The sequence below is a fragment of the Anabrus simplex genome, chromosome 2 (genome assembly GCF_040414725.1).
Source record: "Anabrus simplex isolate iqAnaSimp1 chromosome 2, ASM4041472v1, whole genome shotgun sequence".
Classification (NCBI taxonomy): Eukaryota; Metazoa; Arthropoda; class Insecta; order Orthoptera; family Tettigoniidae; genus Anabrus; species Anabrus simplex.
Genome location: NC_090266.1, coordinates 608,601,421 through 608,624,511, shown reverse-complemented (window position 1 = coordinate 608,624,511; position 23,091 = coordinate 608,601,421). Strand labels below are relative to the sequence as shown.

Below are 23,091 nucleotides of genomic sequence, written 5' to 3'. Positions count from 1 at the left end.
AGACAATTTATATTTTCCCTCCAACACCTTTCCTCTTCTTGAAAATACCCTTTGCTTTTGCCATTTGAAGTAAACAATGAACACATGATATGAAAAAGTAAGAACGTGAAACAACGATACCGCCAAAAATTTTGTCACAGATAAATGAAGGAACAAAAGAATAGCGATGTCCGCATGTCTACTAGATGACTTACAGAGTAGCCAACATGTATTACACCGAAAATGAAATGTCTCTCAACTCGAAAGCATGAAGCATTTCAGAATTATACAAGATAACTGTGGAACGGAAGAAAAAGTGGGTGTGGCACCTAATGCAGCAAGCTTATTAAACGTCCCTCAAAAACCAACTGCACAATTCTTGGGTGCCTTAAGATGTGTCCTATAATTCTATCTCTTCTTTCCGTCAAATTTAGTTTCAACGATCTCCTCTCATCAATCCGATTCAGTATCTCTTCATTCGTGATTCGATCTATCCATCTCACCTTCAGAATTCTTCTGTAACACCACATCTCAAAAGCTTCTCTTTCTTTCTGAGCGAGTTATCATCCATGTTTCACTTCCATATAATGCCACGCTCCAATCTAAAGTCTTCAAAAACATATTTCTAATTCCTATATCAGTGTTCGAAGCGAACAAATTTATTTTCTTAAGAAAGCTCTTCCTTGCTTGTGCTAACCTGTATTTTATGTCCTCCTTACTTCTGCCATCGTTAGTTATTTTACTATCCAAGTAACAATATTCATCCACTTCCTGTAAGACTTCATTTCCTAATTTAATATTTTCTGCATCACCTGACTTTGTACGACTGCACTCCATTATTTTTGTTTTGGACTTATTTATTTTCAACTTGTACTCCTTACACAAGTCTCCATCCATACCATTCAGCAACTTTTCCAGATCTTCTGCAGTCTCAGATAAAATAACAATATAATCGGCAAATCTCAGGGTTTTGATTTCCTCTCCTTGGATTGTGATTCCCTTTCTAAATTCCTCTTTGATTTCCTTTACTGCCTGTTCTATATAAAGATTGAAAAGTGGGGGAGACAAACTGCAGCCTTGCCTCACCTCTTTGTGGACTGCTGTTTCTTTTCCATAGCCCTCGATTCTTATCACTGCAGACTGATTTTTATATAGATTGTAGATAATTCTTGTTTCTCGGTACTGATCCCGATCACCATCAGAATCTCAAATAGCTTGGTCCAATCAACATCATCGAATGCCTTTTCTAGATCTACGAATGCCAAGTATGTGAACTGGCCCTCCTTAATTCGATCCTCTAAGATCAGATGTAAAGCCTCGATTGCTTTACGTGTTCCTACGTTTCTTCTGAAGCCAAATAGATCTTATCCCAAATCACTTTCAACTTGTCTTTCAATTCTTCTGTAAATAATACGTGTTAGAATTTTGCAGGCGTGAGATACTAAACTAATGGTGCGGTAGTTTTAACAGTTTTCAGCACCGGCTTTCTTGGGAATAGGTATAGCAACATTCTGCCGAAAATCGGATGGTACTTCTCCTGTCTCATACATCTTGCACACTAAATGGAATAACCTCGCCATGCTGATTTCTCCTAAAGCAGTCAGTAATTCAGAGGGAATGTCATCAATTCCAGGTGCTTTGTTCCTACTTAGGTCTCTCAAAGCTCTGTCGAATTCTGACCTCAAAACTGGGTCACCATTTCATCAGCATCAACAGCCTCTTCTTGTTCCAGAACAATATCATCTACGTTCTTACCTTTATACAACGGTTGGATGTGTTCCTGCCATCTTTCTGCCTTGTCTTCTTTCCCTGGAAGTGGTTTTCCATCTGAGCTTTTAATGTTCATACAAATAGTTTTCCTTTCTCCAAAGGTTTGTTTGATTTTCCTGTATGCAGCATTTACCATTCCTAGGACCACACAACTTTCAACATCCTTGCAATTCTCCTTCAGCCATTCGTCCTTAGCTACCCTGCACTTCCCATCCACTTAATTATTTAATCGCCTGTATTCTTTTCTGCCGTCTTCATTTTTTGCATTCTTGTATTTTCGTCGTTCATCGATCATGTCTAGTATCTCTTGAGTTATTAATTGATTCTTTGTTGATCTTTCCTATCTTCCTAACATCTCTCCAGCAGCCCTACTGACCTCAATCCTCATGACTGTACATTCTTCTTCTACTCTATTTCCTTCAGTCTTTCCATTTAGTCCTTGTGCAACATGTTCTTTGAAACAATCCTTCACACTCCTTTCTTTCAACTATTCTAGATCCCATATCACTGGATTCCATCTCTTCTTCAATTTCTTCAAGTTCAGATGGCATTCCATGACCAACAAGTTGTGATCAGAGTCCGCACCTGCTCCAGGGAAAGTTTTGCAATCCAACAACACCTGGTTTCTGAATCTCTGCCTAATCATAATGACGTCTATTTGATACCTTCCAGTGTCTCCAGGTCTCGTCCATGTGTACACCCGTCGTGTGTGGTGTTTCAACCAAGAATTAGCAAGGACTAAATTGTGATCGGTGCAGAAATCAACCAGCTGATTTCCTATTTCGTTCCTTTATCCCAATCCGAATTCTCCTACTGCACTGCCTTCTCTTCCTTGGCCTACCACTGCATTCCAGTCTCCCATCACAATTAGATTCTCGTCATCTTTTACATATTGCATTAAATCTTCTATCTCTTCATATATCCTCTTGATTTCCTCGTCATCCACTGAACTAGTAGGCATATAGACCTGCACTATTGTAGTAGGCATTGGTTTGGTGTTTATCTTCATAAGAATAATCCTTTCACTATGCTGGTCGTAGTAGCTTATCCGCTGCCCTGTTTGCTTATTCATTATTAAACCAACTCCTGCATTTCCCCTGTTTGACTCTGTGTTGATAATTCTGTAGACGCCTCACCAAAAATCCTGCTATTCCTGCCAACGTACTTCACGTATACCAACTACATCTAACTTTAGTCTATCTATCTCCCTTTTCAGATTCTCTAACCTACCACAACGATTCAAACTTCTAACATTCCACGCTCCGACTCGCAAAATGTTAGTATCTATCTTCCTGATTATCGCCCCCTCTCGTATAGTCCCCAACCGGAGATCCGAATGGGGGACTATTTTACCTCCGGAATATTTTACCCGAGAGGAAGCCATCATCAGTACATCATTCATAGAGAGAGAGCTGCATATCCTCGGGAGTTAGTTACGGCTGTAGTTTCCTGTTGCTTTAGCCGTGGAGCAGTATCTACACAGCTTAGCCATGTTGAGTATTATTACAAGGCCATATCAGTGAATCATCTAGACTACCCCCTTTGTAACTTCCGAAAGGCTGCTACCCCCCTTTCGATTAACCATTAGTTAAGTCATATAGGCCTATATTGCTGTAAATTATAGTCTGTGAGAATACATTGTATAGTTTGGGTATCACGAAATGTAGATGTGGAATTCTCAATAAAGTACGGATTACATTAAGTAAAATATCTTGTATTCAATTTGTTGGCAGGCCAAACCTTTTCCAGGGTTCGAATCCCACTGTCAGCAGCCCTGAAGATGGTTTTCCGTAGTTTCCCATTCTCAGACCAGGCAAATGTTGGGGCTGTACCATAATTAAGGCCACGGCCGCTTCCGTCCAACTCCTAGGCCTTTTCTATCCCATCGTCGCCATAAGACCTATCTGTGTCGGTGTGACGTGAAGCCACTAGAAAAAAAAAAAAACTTCTTCCAGAACTTCACGAAGAATGTTGATACCGTACAGCGTGCTCCAAGCATCAGTCCAATCACTTCAATATTGTCTTTATAATATAACTTCCAAATCTTTCAGTCTGTCGAAGCACGGAATATAACACTTAGAATACTATGACATACTTGTAGGGCCGATGACCTAGCTGTTAGGCCCGTTTAAACAACAACGTCATCATCAATATACCTGCAACTGTAAAAGAACACATTAATAACACACCGGCATATTTCGTACCATAAGAACATCCTCGACCACCTCTGTGGTGTAGTGGTTAGTGTGATTAGCTGCCAGCCCCGGAGGCCCGGGTTCGATTCCCTGCTCTGCCACGAAATTTGAAAAGTGGTACGATGGCTGGAACGGGGTCCACTTAGCCTCGGAAGGTCAACTGAGTAGAGGTGGGTTCGATTCCCACTTCAGCCATCCTGGAAGTGGTTTTCCGTAGTTTCCCACTTCTCCTCCAGGCAAATGCCGGGATGGTACCTAACTTAAGGCCACGGCCGCTTCCTTCCCCCTTCCTTCTCTATCCCTTCCAATCATCCCATCCTCCACCAAGGCCCCTGTTCAGCATAGCAGGTGAGGCCGCCTGGGCGAAGTACTGGTCGTCTGCCCAGTTGTATCCACCGACCCAATGTCTCACGCTCCAGGACACTGCCCTTGAGGCGGTAGAGGTGGGATCCCTCGCTGAGTCCGAGGGAAAGCCAACCCTGGAGGGTAAGCAGATTAAGAAGAAGAAAAAGGAGAAGAAGAACATCCTCACATTCTGTCTTAAACATGCGTATACATTGTTACGTGGTCATGCGACTGTCAGTCCCCGTCAAGCACTCTCCGGTGTTTCCTGGAAAGGATGTGTGAGACTTCATCATCAGGTATATAAAAGCGGACTCGCCTCATGTTGTTGTTGTGTTTTTTAATAAAAAATTTTGACTTTCGGTCTTAACGACTATTTAGCCAGCTACAATGTTGAATATTTCTAATTATTAATTATTATGAATCGACAATTGTGTATGGTTCTGATTATTAATAATTATGAATTGACTTTTTGACGAATTGAACTTATACATTTAGGACGAACATAAACACCCAGCCCCGAGCCAGAGAAATTAACCAGACGAAGTTAAAATCCCCGACCCGGCCGGGAATCGAACCCGGAACCCCAGTAACCAAAGACTACCACACTAACCCTTTAGCCATCGACCCGGACGTTGTTGTAGTTGAGTTACGTTGTCTAATTGTTGAATAGCCAGTTCAGTGTGTGTGTGTGTGTGTGTGTGTGTGTGTGTGTGTGTGTGTGTGTGTGTGGAGCGGTCACGTGACTTGATTATGTGAGTTATCGGTCTTGTCTGGAATCCAGCCAAGTGTACAGCAGTTGTGTATGCACACCTGACTGCATGGAGTGAAGTGACTGATGCTTGCGAAGCAAGTGAATGTTGAAATCTATCGCCCAGCCCAGGTAAAGAATACCAGCCGAAAACACGCTGTACGGACACAAATAGCCAGCAATTAGTGAAGGGCGTTATGCACTGTCGAGTATAATTTTGTGTGTGTATTAATTGGGGAATCACCGAGCGAGTTGGCCATGCGATTAGGGGCGCGCAGGTCTGAGCTTGTATTCGGGAGATAGTAGGTTCGAACCCCAGTGTTGGCATCCCTGTAGATGGTTTTCCGTGGCTTCCCATTTTCACATCAGGCAAATTCTGGGACTGTACCTTATTTAAGGCCACGGCCGCTTCCTTCCCACTCCTAGCACTTTCATATCCCATCGTCGCCATAAGACCTATCTGTGCCGCTGCGACGTAAAGCAACTTGTAATATAATAATAATAATAATAATAATAATAATAATAATAATAATAATAATAATAATAATAGGCTAAATCAGGTAAAAAACTGTTGTAAAAAAATGAACAAAACTAGGCAAGTCCTGGACTTAACAGATTCTTGCCCCAAACACAACTAATAATAATGCTACTTGCTTTACGTCCCACTAACTACTTTTACGGTCTTCGGAGACGCCGAGGTGCTGGAATTTTGTCCCGCAGGAGTTCTTTTACGTGCCAGTAAATCTACCGACACGAGGCTGACATATTTGAGCACCTTCAAATATCACCGGACTGAGCCAGGATCGAACCTGCCAAGTTGGGGTCAGAAGGCCAGCGCCTCAACCGTCTGAGCTACTCAGCCCGGCCCAAACACAACTACAGCTATGTTTGCAATTAGGCGTATTTCCTTCAGGTAAGTCCATACAAGTCTGGGTCATGCACCAAAACATGCACATCATCACATTATGAACGTTCTACCTCGTTTATGACCAAAAGTGTACTTATCTGGTTTTCGCAGCAATGCCCTTACTTGACAATCAGGCAATATACCCACTTTAATTTTATGTTGTCCGGGTCTAGGGATAAATGGATAGCATGCTGGCCGTTGGTCCAAGGGGTCCTGGGTTCGATTCCCGGTCGGGTCGGGGATTTTAACTTTCATTAGTTAATTCCTATGGCTCAATGACTGGGTGTTTGTACCGTATTCAGCCTTATATTTAATCTCAGGTAGGGCCCCATTTTCAAGTGTTTTTAGGAAATTTAAGAAATAGTGCGTTTCAATAGTTTTCGTAAGTTTCTATTACATGTGTGAGCTATATTTTTTGTTACTTTAAAAGTAAATATTTGCTGCATTTATTCATTTTTATAACTATACATGTTAATATTTCGATCAGAAACATACTGTAAGTTTCATTTCGCTAGAGATTTTATGAAGTTTCAAAGTTTCCCATGAATGTTATTGTGGAAAACACGCTGTACGGACAAAAATAGCCAGCAATTAGTGCATACATACATTACATACATTATCATTATAAGACTGTTATGCCTTTCAGCGTTCAGTCTGCAAGCCTCTGTGAATTTACTAAATGTCGCCAAAATCCTCGATTTGCAACTAGTGTTGTGGCCTCATTTAGTTCTATACCTCTTATCTTTAAATCGTTAGAAACCGAGTCTAACCCTCGTCGTCTTGGTTTACCTCTACTTCTCTTACCCTCCATAACAGAATCCATTATTCTCCTAGATAACTTACGCTCCTCCATTCGTCTCACATTACCCCACCACCGAAGACGGTTTATGCGTACAGCTTCATCCATCGAGTTCATTCCTAAATTAGCCTTTATCTCCTCATTCCGAGTACCCTCCTGCCATTGTTCCCACTTGTTTGTGCCAGCAGTCATTCTTGCTACTTTTATGTCTGTTACTTCTAACTTATGAATAAGATATCCTGAGTCCACCCAGCTTTCGCTCCCGTACAGCAAAGTTGGTCTGAAAACAGACCGATGTAAAGACAGTTTCGTCTGGGAGCTGACTTCCTTCTTACAGAATACTGTTGATCGCAACTGCGAGCTCACTGCATTAGCTTTACGACACCTTGATTCAATCTCACTTACTATATTGCCATTCTGGGAGAACACACAACCTACATACTTGAAATTATAGACCTGTCCTAGCTTTGCATCACCAATCTGACATTCAATTCTGTTGAATTTCTTACCTACTGACATCAATTTAGTCTTCGAGAGGTTAATTTTCATACCATACTCATTGCACCTATTTTCAAGTTCCAAGATATTAGACTGCAGTCATTCGGCACAATCTGCTATTAAGACCAAGTCGTCAGCATAGGCCAGACTTCTTACTACATTTCCACCTAACTGAATATCTCCCTGCCATTTTATACCTTTCAGCAGATGATCCATGTAAACTACGAACAGCAAAGATGAAAGATTACAGCCTTGTCTAACCCCGGTAAGTACCCCGAACAAAGAACTCATGCTACCATCAATTCTCACTGAAGCCCAATTGTCAACATAAATGCCTCTGATTGATTTTAATAATCTACCTTTAATTCCATAGTCCCCCAGTATAGCGAACATATTTTCCCTCGGTACCCTGTCATATGTTTTTTTTCTAGATCTACGAAACATAAACACAACTGCCTATTCCTCTCGTACCATTTTTCAATTACCTGGCGCATACTGAAAATCTGATCCTGACAGCCTCTCTGTGGTCTGAAACCACACGGGTTTTCATCCAACTTCCTCTCAACGATTGATCGCACCCTCCCTTCCAACATGCCAGTGAACACTTTGCCTGGTATACTAATCAATGAGATACCTCGATAGTTGTTGCAATCCTTCCTGTTCCCTTGCTTATAGTTAGGTGTAATTACTGCTTTTGCCCAATCTTAAGGTACCTTACCAACACCCCATGCTAATTTTACTACTCTATGAAGCCATTTCATCCCTGCCTTCCCACTATACTTCACAATTTCAGGTCTAATTTCATCTATTCCAGCTGCGTTATGACAATGGAGTTTATTTACCATCCTTTCCACTTCCCCAAGCGTAATTTCACCAACATCATTTTCCTCCTCCCCATGAGCTTGGCTGTTCGCAACACCACCAGGATGATTTCCTTTTACATTGAGAAGATGTTCAAAATATTCCCTCCACCTCTCCAGTGATTCCCTGGGATCTATTATGAGTTCAAATGAATTACTCAAAGCACTGTTCATTTCCTTTTTCCCTCCCTTCCTAAGATTCTTTACTACTGTCCAGAACGGTTTCCCTGCTGCTTGACCTAGCCTTTCCAGGTTATTACAAATATCTTCCCATGACTTCTTTTTGGATTCAACAACTATTTGTTTCGCTCTGTTTCTTTCATCTACGTACAAATCCCTGTCTGCCTCGGCCCTTGTTGGAGCCATTTCTGATAAGCCTTCTTTTTACGTTTACAAGCTGCTCTCTCTTCATCATTCCACCAAGATGTTCGCCTTTTCCCATCTTTACACACAGTTGTTCCTAGGCATTCCCTTGCTGTTTCTACTGCAGCATCCCTGTATGCCACCCATTCACTTTCTATATCCTGAATCTGCTTACTGTCTACTGTTCGAAACTTCTCACTAATCACATCCATGTACTTCTGTCTAATTTCCTCGTCCTGGAGATTTTCTACCCTTATTCGTTTGCAGACCGATTTCACTTTCTCTGCCCTAGGCGTAGAGATACATAGTTCACTGCAGATCAGATAGTGGTCTGTATCATCGAAAAATCCCCGGAAAACTCGTACATTCCCAACAGATTTTTCTGAATTCAAAGTCGGTTAAGATATAGTCTATTATGGATCTGGTACCCCTAGCCTCCCATGTGTAGCGGTGAATAGCCTTATGCTTGAAGAATGTATTCATAACAGCTAAACCCATACTAGCACAGAAGTCCAGCAAACGCTTCCCATTCCCATTAGTTTCCATATCTTCCCCACATTTACCAATCACCCTTTCGTATCCTTTAGTTCTATTCCCAACTCTCGCATTGAAATCGCCCACTAGCACTATTCTATCCTTGCTGTTGACCCTGACCACGATGTCACTCAATTCTTCATAAAACTTGTCAACTTCATCCTCATCTCCACCCTCACATGGTGAATACACGGAGACAATTCTAGTCCTAATTCCTCCAACTGACAAATCTACCCACATCATTCGCTAATTTACGTGCCTAACAGAAACTATGTTGCATGCAATAGTATTCCTGATAAAGAGCCCTACCCCAGACTCTGCCCTTCCCTTTCTAACACCCGTCAAGTACACTTTATAATCTCCTATCTCTTCCTCGTTATCTCCCCTTACCCGAGTATCACTTACTCCTAGCACATCTAGGTGCATCCTCTTTGCTGACTCAGCCAGTTCTACTTTCTTTCTTTCTTCCATAAGCCACATTAATATTGATAGCTCCCCATCGAATTCCATTTCGTTCGCAAAGTTGTTTACAAGGAGTCCCTCGGCTGTCAAATGGGAGTGGGACTCCATTACTCCCATAGGTCCGAGGCTTGCTTAAAATGTTCTGAGCTCGGTAAATTCATGAAGCAGGACGCTACCCTACTTGCACATAGTCATTGTATATTCCTAGCCGCCTGAGCACAAGTAGGGCCATAACTCAGAATATGTCCGAGATGCCTACTCCCATTCATGGCAACTGGTATCCCGATTCTCAGGACCACTTCCTAGGCCACTCAGCCGTTGCCCATGGTTCACGAACTAGGACGTGACTACAGTAACCCTCACCAAGTGGGATTATTCACTGTCGAGTATAATTTTGTGTGTGTATTAATTGGGGAATCAAAGAGCGAGTTGGCCATGCGGTTAGGGGCGCGCAGGTCTGAGCTTGTATTCGGGAGATAGTAGATTCGAACCCCACTGTCGGCATCCCCGAAGATGGTTTTCCGTGGTTTCCCATTTTCACACCGGGCAAATTCTGGGACTGTACCTTATTTAAGGCCACGGCGGCTTCCTTCCCACTCCTAGGCCTTCCCTATCCCATCGTCACCATAAGACCTATTTGTGTCGGTGCGACGTAAAGCAACTTGAAAAAATAAATAAATTGTCTGGGACAAAGACTTGTTCGATTAATTTATTTAAATCAACGTGATAGTTAATTGTGTTAATTTAATGGATCAGACTTTATTTTAAGATAACTTAGAGAAATTTTGATCGAGTAGCGTTACGAAAATGTTGCAAAGTTTGGGCTGGGAAGAAGAAAGGAGACGAGCTGCTCGACTAAGTGGTATGTTCCGAGCTGTCAGTGGAGAGATGGCGTGGAATGACATTACTAGGCTAACAAGTCTGAGTGGTGTTTTTAAAAGTAGGAAAGATCAAAATATGAAGATAAAGTTGGAATTCAAGAGAACAAATTGGGGCAAATGTTCGTTTATAGGTTGGGGAGTTACGAATTGGAATAAGTTACCAAGGGAGGTGTTCAATAAATTTCCAAATTATTTGCAATAATTTAAGAAAAGTCTAGGAAAACAACATATAGGAAATCTGCAACCTAGGCGACTGCCCCAAATAGATCAATAGTGGTTGACTGATTGATTGATTGATTGATTTATTTGAAATTCATTATTTTATAACAAATGCCACTTCACTGTTTTTGTGATTGTTATTTATGCCTTGTTAATCATCCCGTATTCTTATGTCATTAATGTTGGTTTGTTCACACGAACGGTCCACACCAAGGGATCCTCGTGTCTGCCGATTGAGTAAATCCCAGTAACAGGATAGTCACGGTAGACGTCATAACGGATAGTGTTGTAACCATCACCAACGATGTCCTGAAGTCTGAAACCCTTCTAACTCACTTTCGTCTAATAGATAGGTATTACTTTCAAACAATCTACAAATTACAACAATGCCATCTTGTGGGGTCAATTGGCCTAGTGGCTACACTTTCAACGCTCTTACGCTGATGATTCCAAGGTAGCTAGTTCTGTTATTCTGTTATATATCCAATTTGCTTTACGTCGCACCGACACTAACAGGTCTTATGGCAACGATGGGATAGGAAAGGGCTAGGAGTGGGAAGGAATCGGCTGTGGCCTTAATTAAGGTACAGCCCCAGCATTTGCATGGTGTGAAAAATGGAAAACCATATAGAGGGCTGCCGACAGTGGGGTTCGAACCCACTATCTCCCGAATGCAAACTCACAGCTGCGCGAGCCTAACCGCACGGCTAACTCGCTCAGTTATGTAATTAGTACGGTGATGTTTTGTGTGTATATGAAGAGAAGTGTATCAAAACAAACACCCAATCCAGCTGCCAAGGGAATTATCCACGCAATAATAAATAATCATCGTCTCAGTCGGGAATCGAACTCGGGTCCCTCAGAACCGAAGGCCAGTATACTGACCATTGAGCCAAGGATAAAGCAAACTGCTACTGTTGTTAGTATTTTCTGTGTCGATAGTTTCTTTGTTCACAATGACAATGTTACGTCTTTTTTCTAATTCAAATAACCATACCTTCTGACACGTTCAACATCAGGATGGTCAAACTTCACCTTCCCCTTCAATCCAACGGCATCTTCGGGATTAGCGAACACCTGTAGGAATAAAGAACAAAATATGGAATAAAAGATAATAATAATAATAATAATAATAATAATAATAATAATAATAATAATAATAATAATAATAATAATAATAATCATAATAATCATAATAATAAACAGAAAAAACAACTTTGTAATGAATGATATAATTCCGCGTATCATAAACACCATAATGATCTTGAAAGCCCCTTAATCCAGTGTAATTACGTCGATCTAATTTATGAATATTATAGATTTACAGATATTACCGCAAGTTAGTATTTCAATTTATAAACCTTTCTCCTCCGTCTAAATGAATAAATGCAAGCAAAGATTGCAATGCTGCCATGGTTTTACGAACAGAGTCATGTCTAAAAGGGGCTGCCTGGCCGAGGCGGTAAAGGAGTGCTCGGTTCACCCGGAAGGGCGTGGGTTCGATTCCCCGTCAGTAAGTCGAAAAATTTAAGAAACAAGATTTCCACTTCCGGAGGTGCACATGGCCCTGAGGTTTACTCAGCCTACACCAAAAATGAGTACCGGGTTAATTCCTGGGGCAAAGGCGGCCGGGCGTAGGGCTAACCACTCTACCCCACCAAGTGCCGAGGTTACGGATAGTGGAAGCCTTTACCTTCCACCCCTCCAAGGGCCTTCATGGCTTTGCTCTTTGATTTGCTTAGTCATGTCTAAAACATTAGTTCATTAAAGAAGTATTGACAGCTGCTGATTTTCCAGTTCACTTTTCCCCTGAAGAACTAGAAGGCCTTTTCACGGCATCGCAATCCAATGAAATGGTTCGATGTCAATAATCTGGTAAGTGATATATTCTAACCTCGATTACATTGTATATACGTGGCGCCCTGGGGTTTTTCATCTTCAGGGCTGCCGATGGTGGGATTCGAACCTCTTCCATCCATAGTGCGTTCGAACCCCACTGTCGGCAGCCCACAACAATTGAAGATGGTTTCCTGTGGTTTCCCATTTTCTCACCAGGCAAATGCTGGGGCTGTACCTTAATTAAGGCCACAGCCGATACCTTCCCACTCCAAGCCCTTTCCCATCCTTCCGTCGCCGAAAATATTCGGTGTGTTAGTGCGACGTTAAATGACCGGCAAAATAAAACTGCATCACAACAAACATCAAGTTATCAACACCTAACAATTTTCACTTCATTTAAAACATGAATAAGGATTTAAGATAAAATCGACACAACACCAAACAAATAATTAGTTTTCCGGTTATTAACACTATGACAGCATGCTCATTATCCTATTATTAGAGTCCGGATTTTTAGGTACTCATAGGTTAGAATGCAAAGTTACTGAAACAAGTAACAAGTATAGTCTACCCTGTATAACGGTTATGGTTTGAGATTTGCATAGGCATTAGGGGTACAGTCTATAGAACTCCTGTAATTTATGTTACCCTTGCTACATTATGGAAGAAAGGGTTGCACGACATTTTCTACGAACCAGATTACTTTGCATTCTAACCTATTACCACCTAAAAATCCGAGGTCTACCTATTATACATGATCCATCAAAATACTGAAGTTGACTAAAACTAGCACTACACACATACAACAATTCCTCTTGGTTCCCTGCTTTTGAAGTTTCTTGGCAATTTCTTTTGATATTTTCTTTTCATTTGAGATCGTATAATTATTGATTAAAATATTGGTCAGAAATTTTACACACTCTTTTATACCTTTTGTCGAAGGAACATCACACTTGAATTATTAATATTACTTTCAAAACACAAGGCTAAAACAAGGGATTTATTTTCAGAAAGTTCCCCAAAATAGAGACTGTCACTCATTTCAATACTACTCTCTTCATAACTACCAAGGTGACATCAGAATTTCATATTTTCTCTATCTGTCACACTTTAGGTCGTTTTATCCTTAACATTCTGATATAAATTTTATTTTTTCTGCTAGTACAGCAATAATTTTATAACACACTTGCACTTGTAGGACACTCGTCACTTTCATATCGATGGGATATCTACATTAGTTCTTGAGAACACTATAATCTTTCACAATCACATTAAATGAACTCACATTTTTGTCGCAAAAGACTGAAAATGTCTGTCTTATCTTCTTCACACAAACGTTTGAATGGTTCTTCGTCTCTCAGAGGCAGTTGCTGTTCATGCTCTTTAGGGCACTTTTTTCTTTGAGGTAAATTAATGTTATGCCAAAGCTGATTGTAGAATACGGTTAGACAGGCCTCAGGTGAGAATTTAAGATATTTCCTAGGGATGCGAATGGGTTCACTATTCTCAACGGGAAAACATAATATTTTTGCGGACAATAAACTTAGAGATTAAATACTTGATGCACGCGACAATTTCATTATTTAGAGCAAAATTCTCCCCATCAATGCACCGAATCCATACCTCTCGAAGACTTTATCCTTCGGTGAGGGCAGACATACCCGAAGAATTTGCGTAATTTGACCTGCAGAGATGTACACAACACGATCGATCCATGTTAGCCTAATATATGCATACTATGTTCTAAGTAAACACCAATAATTATAACACCACCATTCAAACATAATGGTAAACAAACACATAACCTATACGGTAACACGTTCAAATACAAAATAATAACCTACAGGTATTTTAAGCTTCTACGTAAAAGCAACTGACGACACAAATACTTCCTTCTTCTTCTTCTTCTTCTTCTTCTTCTTCTTCTTCTTATTATTATTATTATTATTAGTATTGAAAATCACGAAGTGCGATCATAAGCGGACTCGAAATACCTATTCCACAATTATTACTTAAAGCTCGTATCAACGATGACATTTAACCTACGCCTGGCCCGCATCCACGGCCATATTGCCATTAATCGAAACCTGCCTTGTGGTCTGAGGATTGCAGTTGTCCCATCCTACCTATCAACTGTATTCTTACACGTATTTCCTTCTTTTATGAGACAGGCTTCTCTGTTTATCTTTCCCTTGTCCTTATCAACTATTATGTAGATCAGAGCCTCTCAAACGCCCAAAATCTCACGCGTGCAAACTGAGGCGCAGAGTTCCTGTGCACAGTGCATCGGTCCCACTCGTCTAAGCTCGGCTCAACTCGGCTCGGATTTGGAGCGCTATGGAGCAAGTGAGCAAGAGGGAGACAGGCGGAGCGAGCGAGACAGGCGTGGATAAAGTGGGGAAAACTATTGCTCCAAATCGAGGAGTGGGGGTCTGCACTCTAGTCAACCTAGCGAAGTCGTCTTTTGCACCGTGCACAGAGCAATGCACTGGTGCACGCACCCTGAGAGGCCCTGATCTAGATGTAAGCCATAGTGCAGGGATGGCGAATCTCTGACACGCAAACACGACTTCTGTGGCACGTCAGACAACATACTAACATATTTTAATGTTTTGACACGTAATAAACAGGTTGGAAATCTAGATGCACAGCATATTTTAATATTACGCTTCAATAAAGAAGTATGCCTCAATTAATTATATGGCCATAATTTTTACAAATTTCATTAGGTTAAAGAAAAAATATACCTTATCCTTAAAACTTAAATGTTTTTAAATGCAATTTTCAGTGACGTTTGCAAAATAAAAAATCGTGAAACATTCAGTCGAATGGATTCATATATAATGCTATATGATATCTAAGTGAAGTCAGATTGTGGGTTTCATGATTATTCTAAAGGAAAATAACCGATGGCACACTAGACAGTAAAAAGTAATAAACAAGACCTTAATTGACACACTAGTCAGTAAAGGTTTGCCATTTCATTCCTGCCATATGTCTGCCATCTGTTGGTAATATTATTAAGTAACTTATTATGACACTCTGAACGAGGTCGCTGCTGAATGACATAGCGAGCAGCTTCGTCAGGCTCCATTACTTCATGAACGAACTACTTCATTTGAACGATTCAGAGTAAAGAGTGTGAATGAGTGAAGTAATTCATACGAATGAACTGGTTCGACCATCGCTACCTCGGACACTATCGGCACTAAAAGACATGAAGTGCCTAACTGCAAAAGTCACATTCTCCAATTTAGCAGATTTTATAGAAGACATGAAAAACGTCTAACTTCAATGAAACAAAGTTTTAAAACTTTTTTTTTGAAAATTATAATGTAGCTACACAATGTGGTTTTTAATGTTGTTTCATATCGTACTCAATACATAAGTCGGAAAAATTACTTTATAATGTGGAGAATGTGACTTTTGGTACTTACAGATGGAGAATGTGAGTTCTGCACTTTAATAGCTTGGAGAATGTTACTTCTGACACCAAGCGTTCTAGAAATTTTCAGACAAGAAAATGCCAACGAGGCGCAGAGCCTCGACAGATGACATAAATAAGCTCTGGTCACTCCTTTCCAGATTCCGCCCAGGTTTGTTTATTTTGTAATGTAATGTACAGTTCTAATCACTCTCATCTGGTAACATTGAAAACATTCTAGAGAAAGTGTGGTCCAGCAAGTTTTGTATTGTCACTTGACATTCGATTTCTTTAATTATTACCATTTGTGGGTAAGTAGCCGCTTTAGCGTTCAAAATATCATAATAGCTAGGGTATAAGTCGTGGTTGTGTTTATTAGCTAACCTTCTCATTGTCACATAGGCCTACTGGTGCTTGGACAACTTCGCTTTAATTATACTTTAACTAGGCTTCTTCCACTGACATCTTTGTAGACTGTTTGTCGTCTTTTTCCATGCATCGTGCATTCTTTTGCCCCTTGATGGTGTAGTCGTGGTGGCTTCTCTTAATAGTTTGGCTGATGAATAGTCTGCTACTGCCTTTAAATTCATAGCCGTCACATGGGCAAGCTCTGATGAAGTAGCACTCTCCCTTAGGTCTTTAAGCCGTTTGCTTCTCTCCGTTAGTTCTTCAAATTGTTTTGAAGGACGGCATCGATCTTCTAATTTTGGAGAGCCTGGCATGTTCGGAATTGAAATCATAATTTCTTTTTCTCAACCTGTCTGAATACGTCTTCCAAAAAGCACTTTCTAAGAAGTGATACCTTCTCCACTGGTCAAAATAAGGCAGAAAAAAACAGTCTCTTATATTATTATACATTGTTTTCTCGACACTCTCGCCAGAATTTAATTGGAATTTGTTAGTGAGATATGTTGCCGTAATCTTTCTTCTTAACACGCGCGGGAATAATTTTTATTCTCCCGAATCTTGTTATGAAGTTCACTGCAACTAACATTAAAATTCATTTTTCACTTTCACAACACATACAACTACCACTAATCAATTAGGCCTGCTTCTCACGATTGAAGATTATTTTAGTTTCCTGGCCGTGGGCAGTGTTGCCAGATGAGAAATACAACTTGTACATAAAGAGCCGCCGAAATTTCCCTACGTTTTACCGACTATGTTATATTTTCCCCTAGTATGAATTTTAGTACCAGTTATTTTGTTTATGCGCATAAAGTATTGGTTGTACACTATAAAATATCACCTTATCCTAATTTGAAATATCCTGACCCCAATATGTTAACATGGTTAAGACCGGGCAAGTTGGCCGTGCGGTTAGGGGCGCGCAGCTGTGAGCACCCATCCGGGAGATAGTGGGTTCCAAGTCCACTGTCGGCAGCCCTGAAGATAGTTTTTCGTGGTTTCCCATTACTATAGTAGCCCCTGTGTATAAAGGAAAGGGTGATAGACATAAAGCTGAAAATTACAGGCCAGTAAATTTGACATGCGTTGTATGTAAGCTTTGAAGAGACATTCTTTCTGATTATATCAGACATGTTTGTAAAATTAATAACTGGCATGATAAAAGGCAGTTTGGGTTTAGGAAAGGTTACTCCACTGAAGCTCAACTTGTAGGATTCCAGCAAGATATAGCAGATATCCTGAATTCAGGAGGTCAATTGGACTGTATCGCGATTGACCTATCTAAGGCATTTGATAGGGTAGATAATGGGAGATTACTGGCAAAAATGAGTGCAATTGGACATGACAAAGTGACTGAATGGGTGGCTATGTTTCTAGAAAATAGAACTCAGAGAATTAGAATAGACGAAGCTTTATCTGTCCCTTTAATAATTAAGAGGGGAATTCCTCAAGGCAGTATTATTGGACCTTTATGTTTTCTTATATATATCAATGATATGAGTAAAGAAGTGGAATCAGAGATAATGCTTTTTGCAGATAATGTTATTCTGTACAGAGTAATAAATAAGTTACAAGATTCTGAGCAACTGCAAAATGACCTCAATAATGTTGTGAGGTGGACAGTAGGCAATAGTATGATGATAAAGGGGGTTAAAAGTCAAGTTATGAGTTTCGCAAATAAGAAAAGTCCTCTCAGTTTTAATTACTGCGTTGATGGGGTGAAAGTTCCCTTTGGGAATCATTGAAAGTACCCAGGTCTTAATATAAGAAAAGCTCTTCATTGGGGTAATCACATAAACATGATTGTAAATAAAGGGTACAGATCTCTGCACATGATTATGAGGGTATTTAGAGGTTGTAGTAAGGATGTAAAGGAGAGGGCATATCAATCTCTGGTGAGACCCCAACTAGAGTATGGTTCCAGTGTATGGGACCCTCACTAGGATTACTTGATTCAAGAATTGGAAAAAATCCAAAGAAAAGCAGCTCGATTTGTTCTGGGTGATTTCCGACAAAAGAGTAGCGTTACAAAAATGTTGCAAAGTTTGGGCTGGGAAGACTTGGTAGAAAGGAGACAAGCTGCCCGACTAAGTGGTATGTTCCGAGCTGTCAGTGGAGAGATGGCGTGGGAGGACATCAGTGGACGAATAATTGTGAGTGGTGTCTTTAAAAGTAGGAAAGATCACAAAATGAAGATAAAGTTGGAATTCAAGAGGACAAATTAGGGCAAATATTCGTTTACAAGAAGGGGAGTAAGGGATTGGAACAACTTGCCAAGGGAGATGTTCAATAAATTTCCAATTTATTTGCAATCTTTTAAGAAAAGGCTTGGAATACAACAGATAGGGACTCTGCTAACTGGGCGACTGCCTTAAATGCAGATCAGTAGTGACTAATTGATTGATAGATAGATAGATAGATAGATAGATTGATTGATTGATTGATTGATTGATTTTCACACCAGGCAAATGCTGGGGCTGTACTTTAATTAAGGCCACGGCCGCTTCCTTCCCATTCCTAGGCCTCTCCTGTCCCATCGTCGCCATAAGACCTATCTGTGTCGGTGCGACGTAAAGCAAATTGCAACAACAACAAGCATTCAATCTTACTGGCATGTATAATACATAGCTTTAACACATGCATGCACCTATCTTTAAATGTATATTCTTGAGGAATGAGTCAACCCCAAAATCTATTTTCCTCCAACCCTTTTATTAAAAATGCTTGTCTTCACCATGCTTTTTCAATCTGTGAATGTTGTCTCATATTTTCACGTAACTTTTTAGGTGTAGACGGGCCTTACTGTTCTTCAGGTGGCATTTATGGTACTAATGAAATGGAATGGCATAGCGTATGGTTTTTATTTCCGGGAGTGTCCGAGGGCAAGTTCGGCTCGCCAGATACCGGTCTTTTGATTTAACTCCCGTAGGCAACCTGCGCGTCTTGATGAGGATGACATGATGATGAAGACGCCAGACGAATTAACCAATTATGGGGAAAATTCCCGACCCTGTCGGGAATCGAACCCGGGACCCATAGAACCAAAGGGCAACACGCGAACCATTTCTTTAAAAGTTGCTTTACGTCGCACCGACACAGATAGGTCTTATGGCGACGATGGGATAGGAAAGGGTCAGGAGTGTTCCTGGTGTGAAAGAGGGAAACCACGGAAAACCATCTTCAGGGCTGTCGACAGTGGGGCTCGAAGCCAATATCTCTCGATTGCAAGCTCACAGCCGCGCGAATTGAATGGTCGAAGCACAAGAGTCCGGTGGTATTTGAAGGTGCTCAAATACGTCAGTCTCGTGTCGATAGATTTACTGGTACGTAAAAGAACTCCCGCTGGACTAAATTCCGGTACCTCGGCGACTCCGAAAACCGTAAAAGTAGTTAGTGGGATGTAAAGGAAAGAACATTAATACAAAAAATAAACTAAATTAACATGCAAATAAATAACACTCTTTCAACTCATCGAAATGAACTTACTGTAAAACACACAACTACAGTACTAGCAGCTACTAGCAGCCAACAGCGCACCAGTGAGGCGCCGAGTCAGCACCGCTGATCGAACTGAAGGGATTTACACAAGCAACAACTTTACCACACATTATCTAAAACGTAGCCCACATTATAGAAAAAACTTTCAGAAAGTTGTTTAAAAAATGCATTAACGCTGGAACGTTAATAAATTTACACATTTAAAAATGTTTTAGTACGTCAAGTACCTATGATTTAACCATTTTTGTTGAAAATTTCCCACACAAAATTCAGAGTGTTAGAACCTTCGCGTAGGGAAAAATCCGTACATCTGGTAACACTTGCCCCGCGAGTTATCCCTTGCGATAAATAAACATATTTCTCAACAGGCCCTTATCTCGCGCGGGTGTTTCTCCTCAGAGCGCACAGATAAATTATCTCTCCCTTCTCAATCACGCATCTGTCGTGTTCTGACGATGAATACTTAGAAGCTATATTTTCTAGACTTCATTTTAAATTCCGCCTCTGGGGTGTAGTTGTTAGTGTAATTAGCTGTTAACCCCGGAGACCCGGGTTCGATTCCCGGCTCTGTCACTAAATTTGAAAAGTGGTGCGAGGACTGGAACGGGGTCCACTCAGCCTCGGGAGGTCAGCTGAGTAGAGGGGTCTTCGATTCTCTCGTCAGCTATCCTCGAAGTGGTTTTCCGTGGTTTCCCAATTCTCCTCCAGGCAAATGCCGGGATGGTAGCTAAATTAAGGCCTTAATGAAGGTACATCCCCCAGCATTTACATAGTGCGAAAGTGGGAAACCGCGGAAAACAATCTCCAGGGCTGCCGACAAGCTTACAGCAGCGCAGCCTAACCGCGCGGCCTCTAGCTCGGTATTATTATTATTATTATTATTATTATTATTATTATTATTATTATTATTATTATTATTATTATGTCCGACTCGTTGGCTGAATGGTCAGCGTACTGGCCTTCGGTTCAGAGGGTCCCGGGTTCGATTCCCGGCCGGGTCGGGGATTTTAACCTTCATTGGTTAATTCCAATGGCCCGGGGGCTGGGTTTCTGTGCTGTTCCCAACATCCCTGTAACTCAGACACCACACATAACACTATCCTCCACCAAAATAACACGCAGTTACCCTACACATGGCAGATGCCGCCCACCGTCATCGGAGGGTCTGCCTTACAAGGGCTGCACCCGGCTAGATATAGCCGCACGAAATTATTATTATTATTATTATTATTATTATTATTATTATTATTATTATTATTATTATTAATAATAATAATATTATTATTATTATTGATGAATCCGTCGTTTAGGGGTAGCGAGCCTAACTCTTACGGGGAATCCTCAGTTCGATTTCCGGCCAGGTGAGTGTTTTTTACCTGATGTGAGGGCTGGGTCGATGTCCACTCAGCCTATGTGAGAGCAATTTAAGAACTATCTGACGGTGTGATACCTGTCTCGGTCCAGAAACCCAACAACAACGACCGAGAAGATATGTTTCGCTGACCATGTTGAACCCTTGACTTACCATTCCATCGTTGGTCGGCCACAGCTGCTGCAGTAGAGCAATATTGAACTCTTAAATCTTGGGGTCGTTGCGGGAATAATTCCGTCACAATCTTAACCAAACCATGGGGTTCAGAAGAGAGCCTAACTACTTGAAAAGAGGAGCAAATATGTGCTTACTAACTTTTATTGAATCAATTAATTGCACACAAATTTTTTTTATGTATGTAAATCCTTGATCAAAAAATTATTAAATGTTTCAAACGCAGTCACATTGCATAGCGTTATTTTTTATTGATTACAATATCGAAGAATTTTCTTCGGAGAAAAGTATAAATCTCACAGATTAGTGGACAGCGAAACTGAAAAAGTGAAAAGAAAACCTGAAAATCGGGTACCTATTAATCCAAACGATAACTGAGAATTAATCCACACGATCCGTGGAAAATCTGACCTTCAACAAGTAGAATGCCGGATTTACTCTTAACTAATGTTATCCACCAGTCAAATACCCTGTCGGATATGGGAACACCCGCCGAATGGACCCTTAATCGAACCAAATTGACTATCAGTTGCTTTGGATAGGTTGCCAAATATTATTGGAAATCATGGTGTTCACTACAAGTTAACAGCATCATTCACAATTGAAAACAAAATTCCACCATGTATTGTCATTTCATGACACCCTTAAGTTATACACTGACTGACAGAGCAAATGCAACACCAAGAAGGAGTGGTCAGAATTTTATGCCAATTGCAGGGTAGACTGACGTCACTGAGGTATGCTCATGATGTGAAATGCGCCGCTGTGCTGCGCACGTAGCGAACGATAAATGGAACACGGCGTTGGCGAATGGCCCACTTCGTACCGTGATTTCTCAGCCGACAGTCATTGTAGAACGTGTTGTCGTGTGCCACAGGACACGTGTATAGCTAAGAATGCCAGGCCGCCGTCAACGGAGGCATTTCCAGCAGACAGACGACTTTACGAGGGGTATGGTGATCGGGCTGAGAAGGGCAGGTTGGTCGCTTCGTCAAATCGCAGCCGATACCCATAGGGATGTGTCCACGGTGCAGCGCCTGTGGCGAAGATGGTTGGCGCAGGGACATGTGGCACGTGCGAGGGGTCCAGGCGCAGCCCGAGTGACGTCAGCACGCGAGGATCGGCGCATCCGCCGCCAAGCGGTGGCAGCCCCGAACGCCAAGTCAACCGCCATTCTTCAGCATGTGCAAGACACCCTGGCTGTTCCAATATCGACCAGAACAATTTCCCGTCGATTGGTTGAAGGAGGCCTGCACTCCCGGCGTCCGCTCAGAAGACTACCATTGACTCCACAGCATAGACGTGCACGCCTGGCATGGTGCCGGGCTAGAGCGACTTGGATGAGGGAATGGCGGAACGTCGTGTTCTCCGATGAGTCACGCTTCTGTTCTGTCAGTGATAGTCACCGCAGACGAGTGTGGCGTCGGCGTGGAGAAAGGTCAAATCCGGCAGTAACTGTGGAGCGCCCTACCGCTAGACAACGCGGCATCATGGTTTGGGGCGCTATTGCGTATGATTCCACGTCACCTCTAGTGCGTATTCAAGGCACGTTAAATGCCCACCGCTACGTGCAGCATGTGCTGCGGCCGGTGGCACTCCCGTACCTTCAGGGGCCGCCCAATGCTCTGTTTCAGCAGGATAATGCCCGCCCACACACTGCTCGCATCTCCCAACAGGCTCTACGAGGTGTACAGATGCTTCCGTGGCCAGCGTACTCTCCGGATCTCTCACCAATCGAACACGTGTGGGATCTCATTGGACGCCGTTTGCAAACTCTGTCCCAGCCTCGTACGGACGACCAACTGTGGCAAATGGT

The 23,091-nt window shown here is 41.6% G+C and overlaps 1 protein-coding gene across 1 annotated transcript in view; it reads right to left on the bottom strand.

The window, feature by feature from the left end:
• Mgstl (Microsomal glutathione S-transferase-like) overlaps positions 1–23,091 on the bottom strand; it is a 45,767-nt gene that overhangs the window by 1,045 nt on the left and 21,631 nt on the right. The window contains exon 2 of the mRNA XM_067140994.2: positions 11,558–11,637. Within this exon, the coding sequence (XP_066997095.1) occupies positions 11,558–11,637 (80 nt within the window). The remainder of the gene's footprint in view (positions 1–11,557; positions 11,638–23,091) is intronic.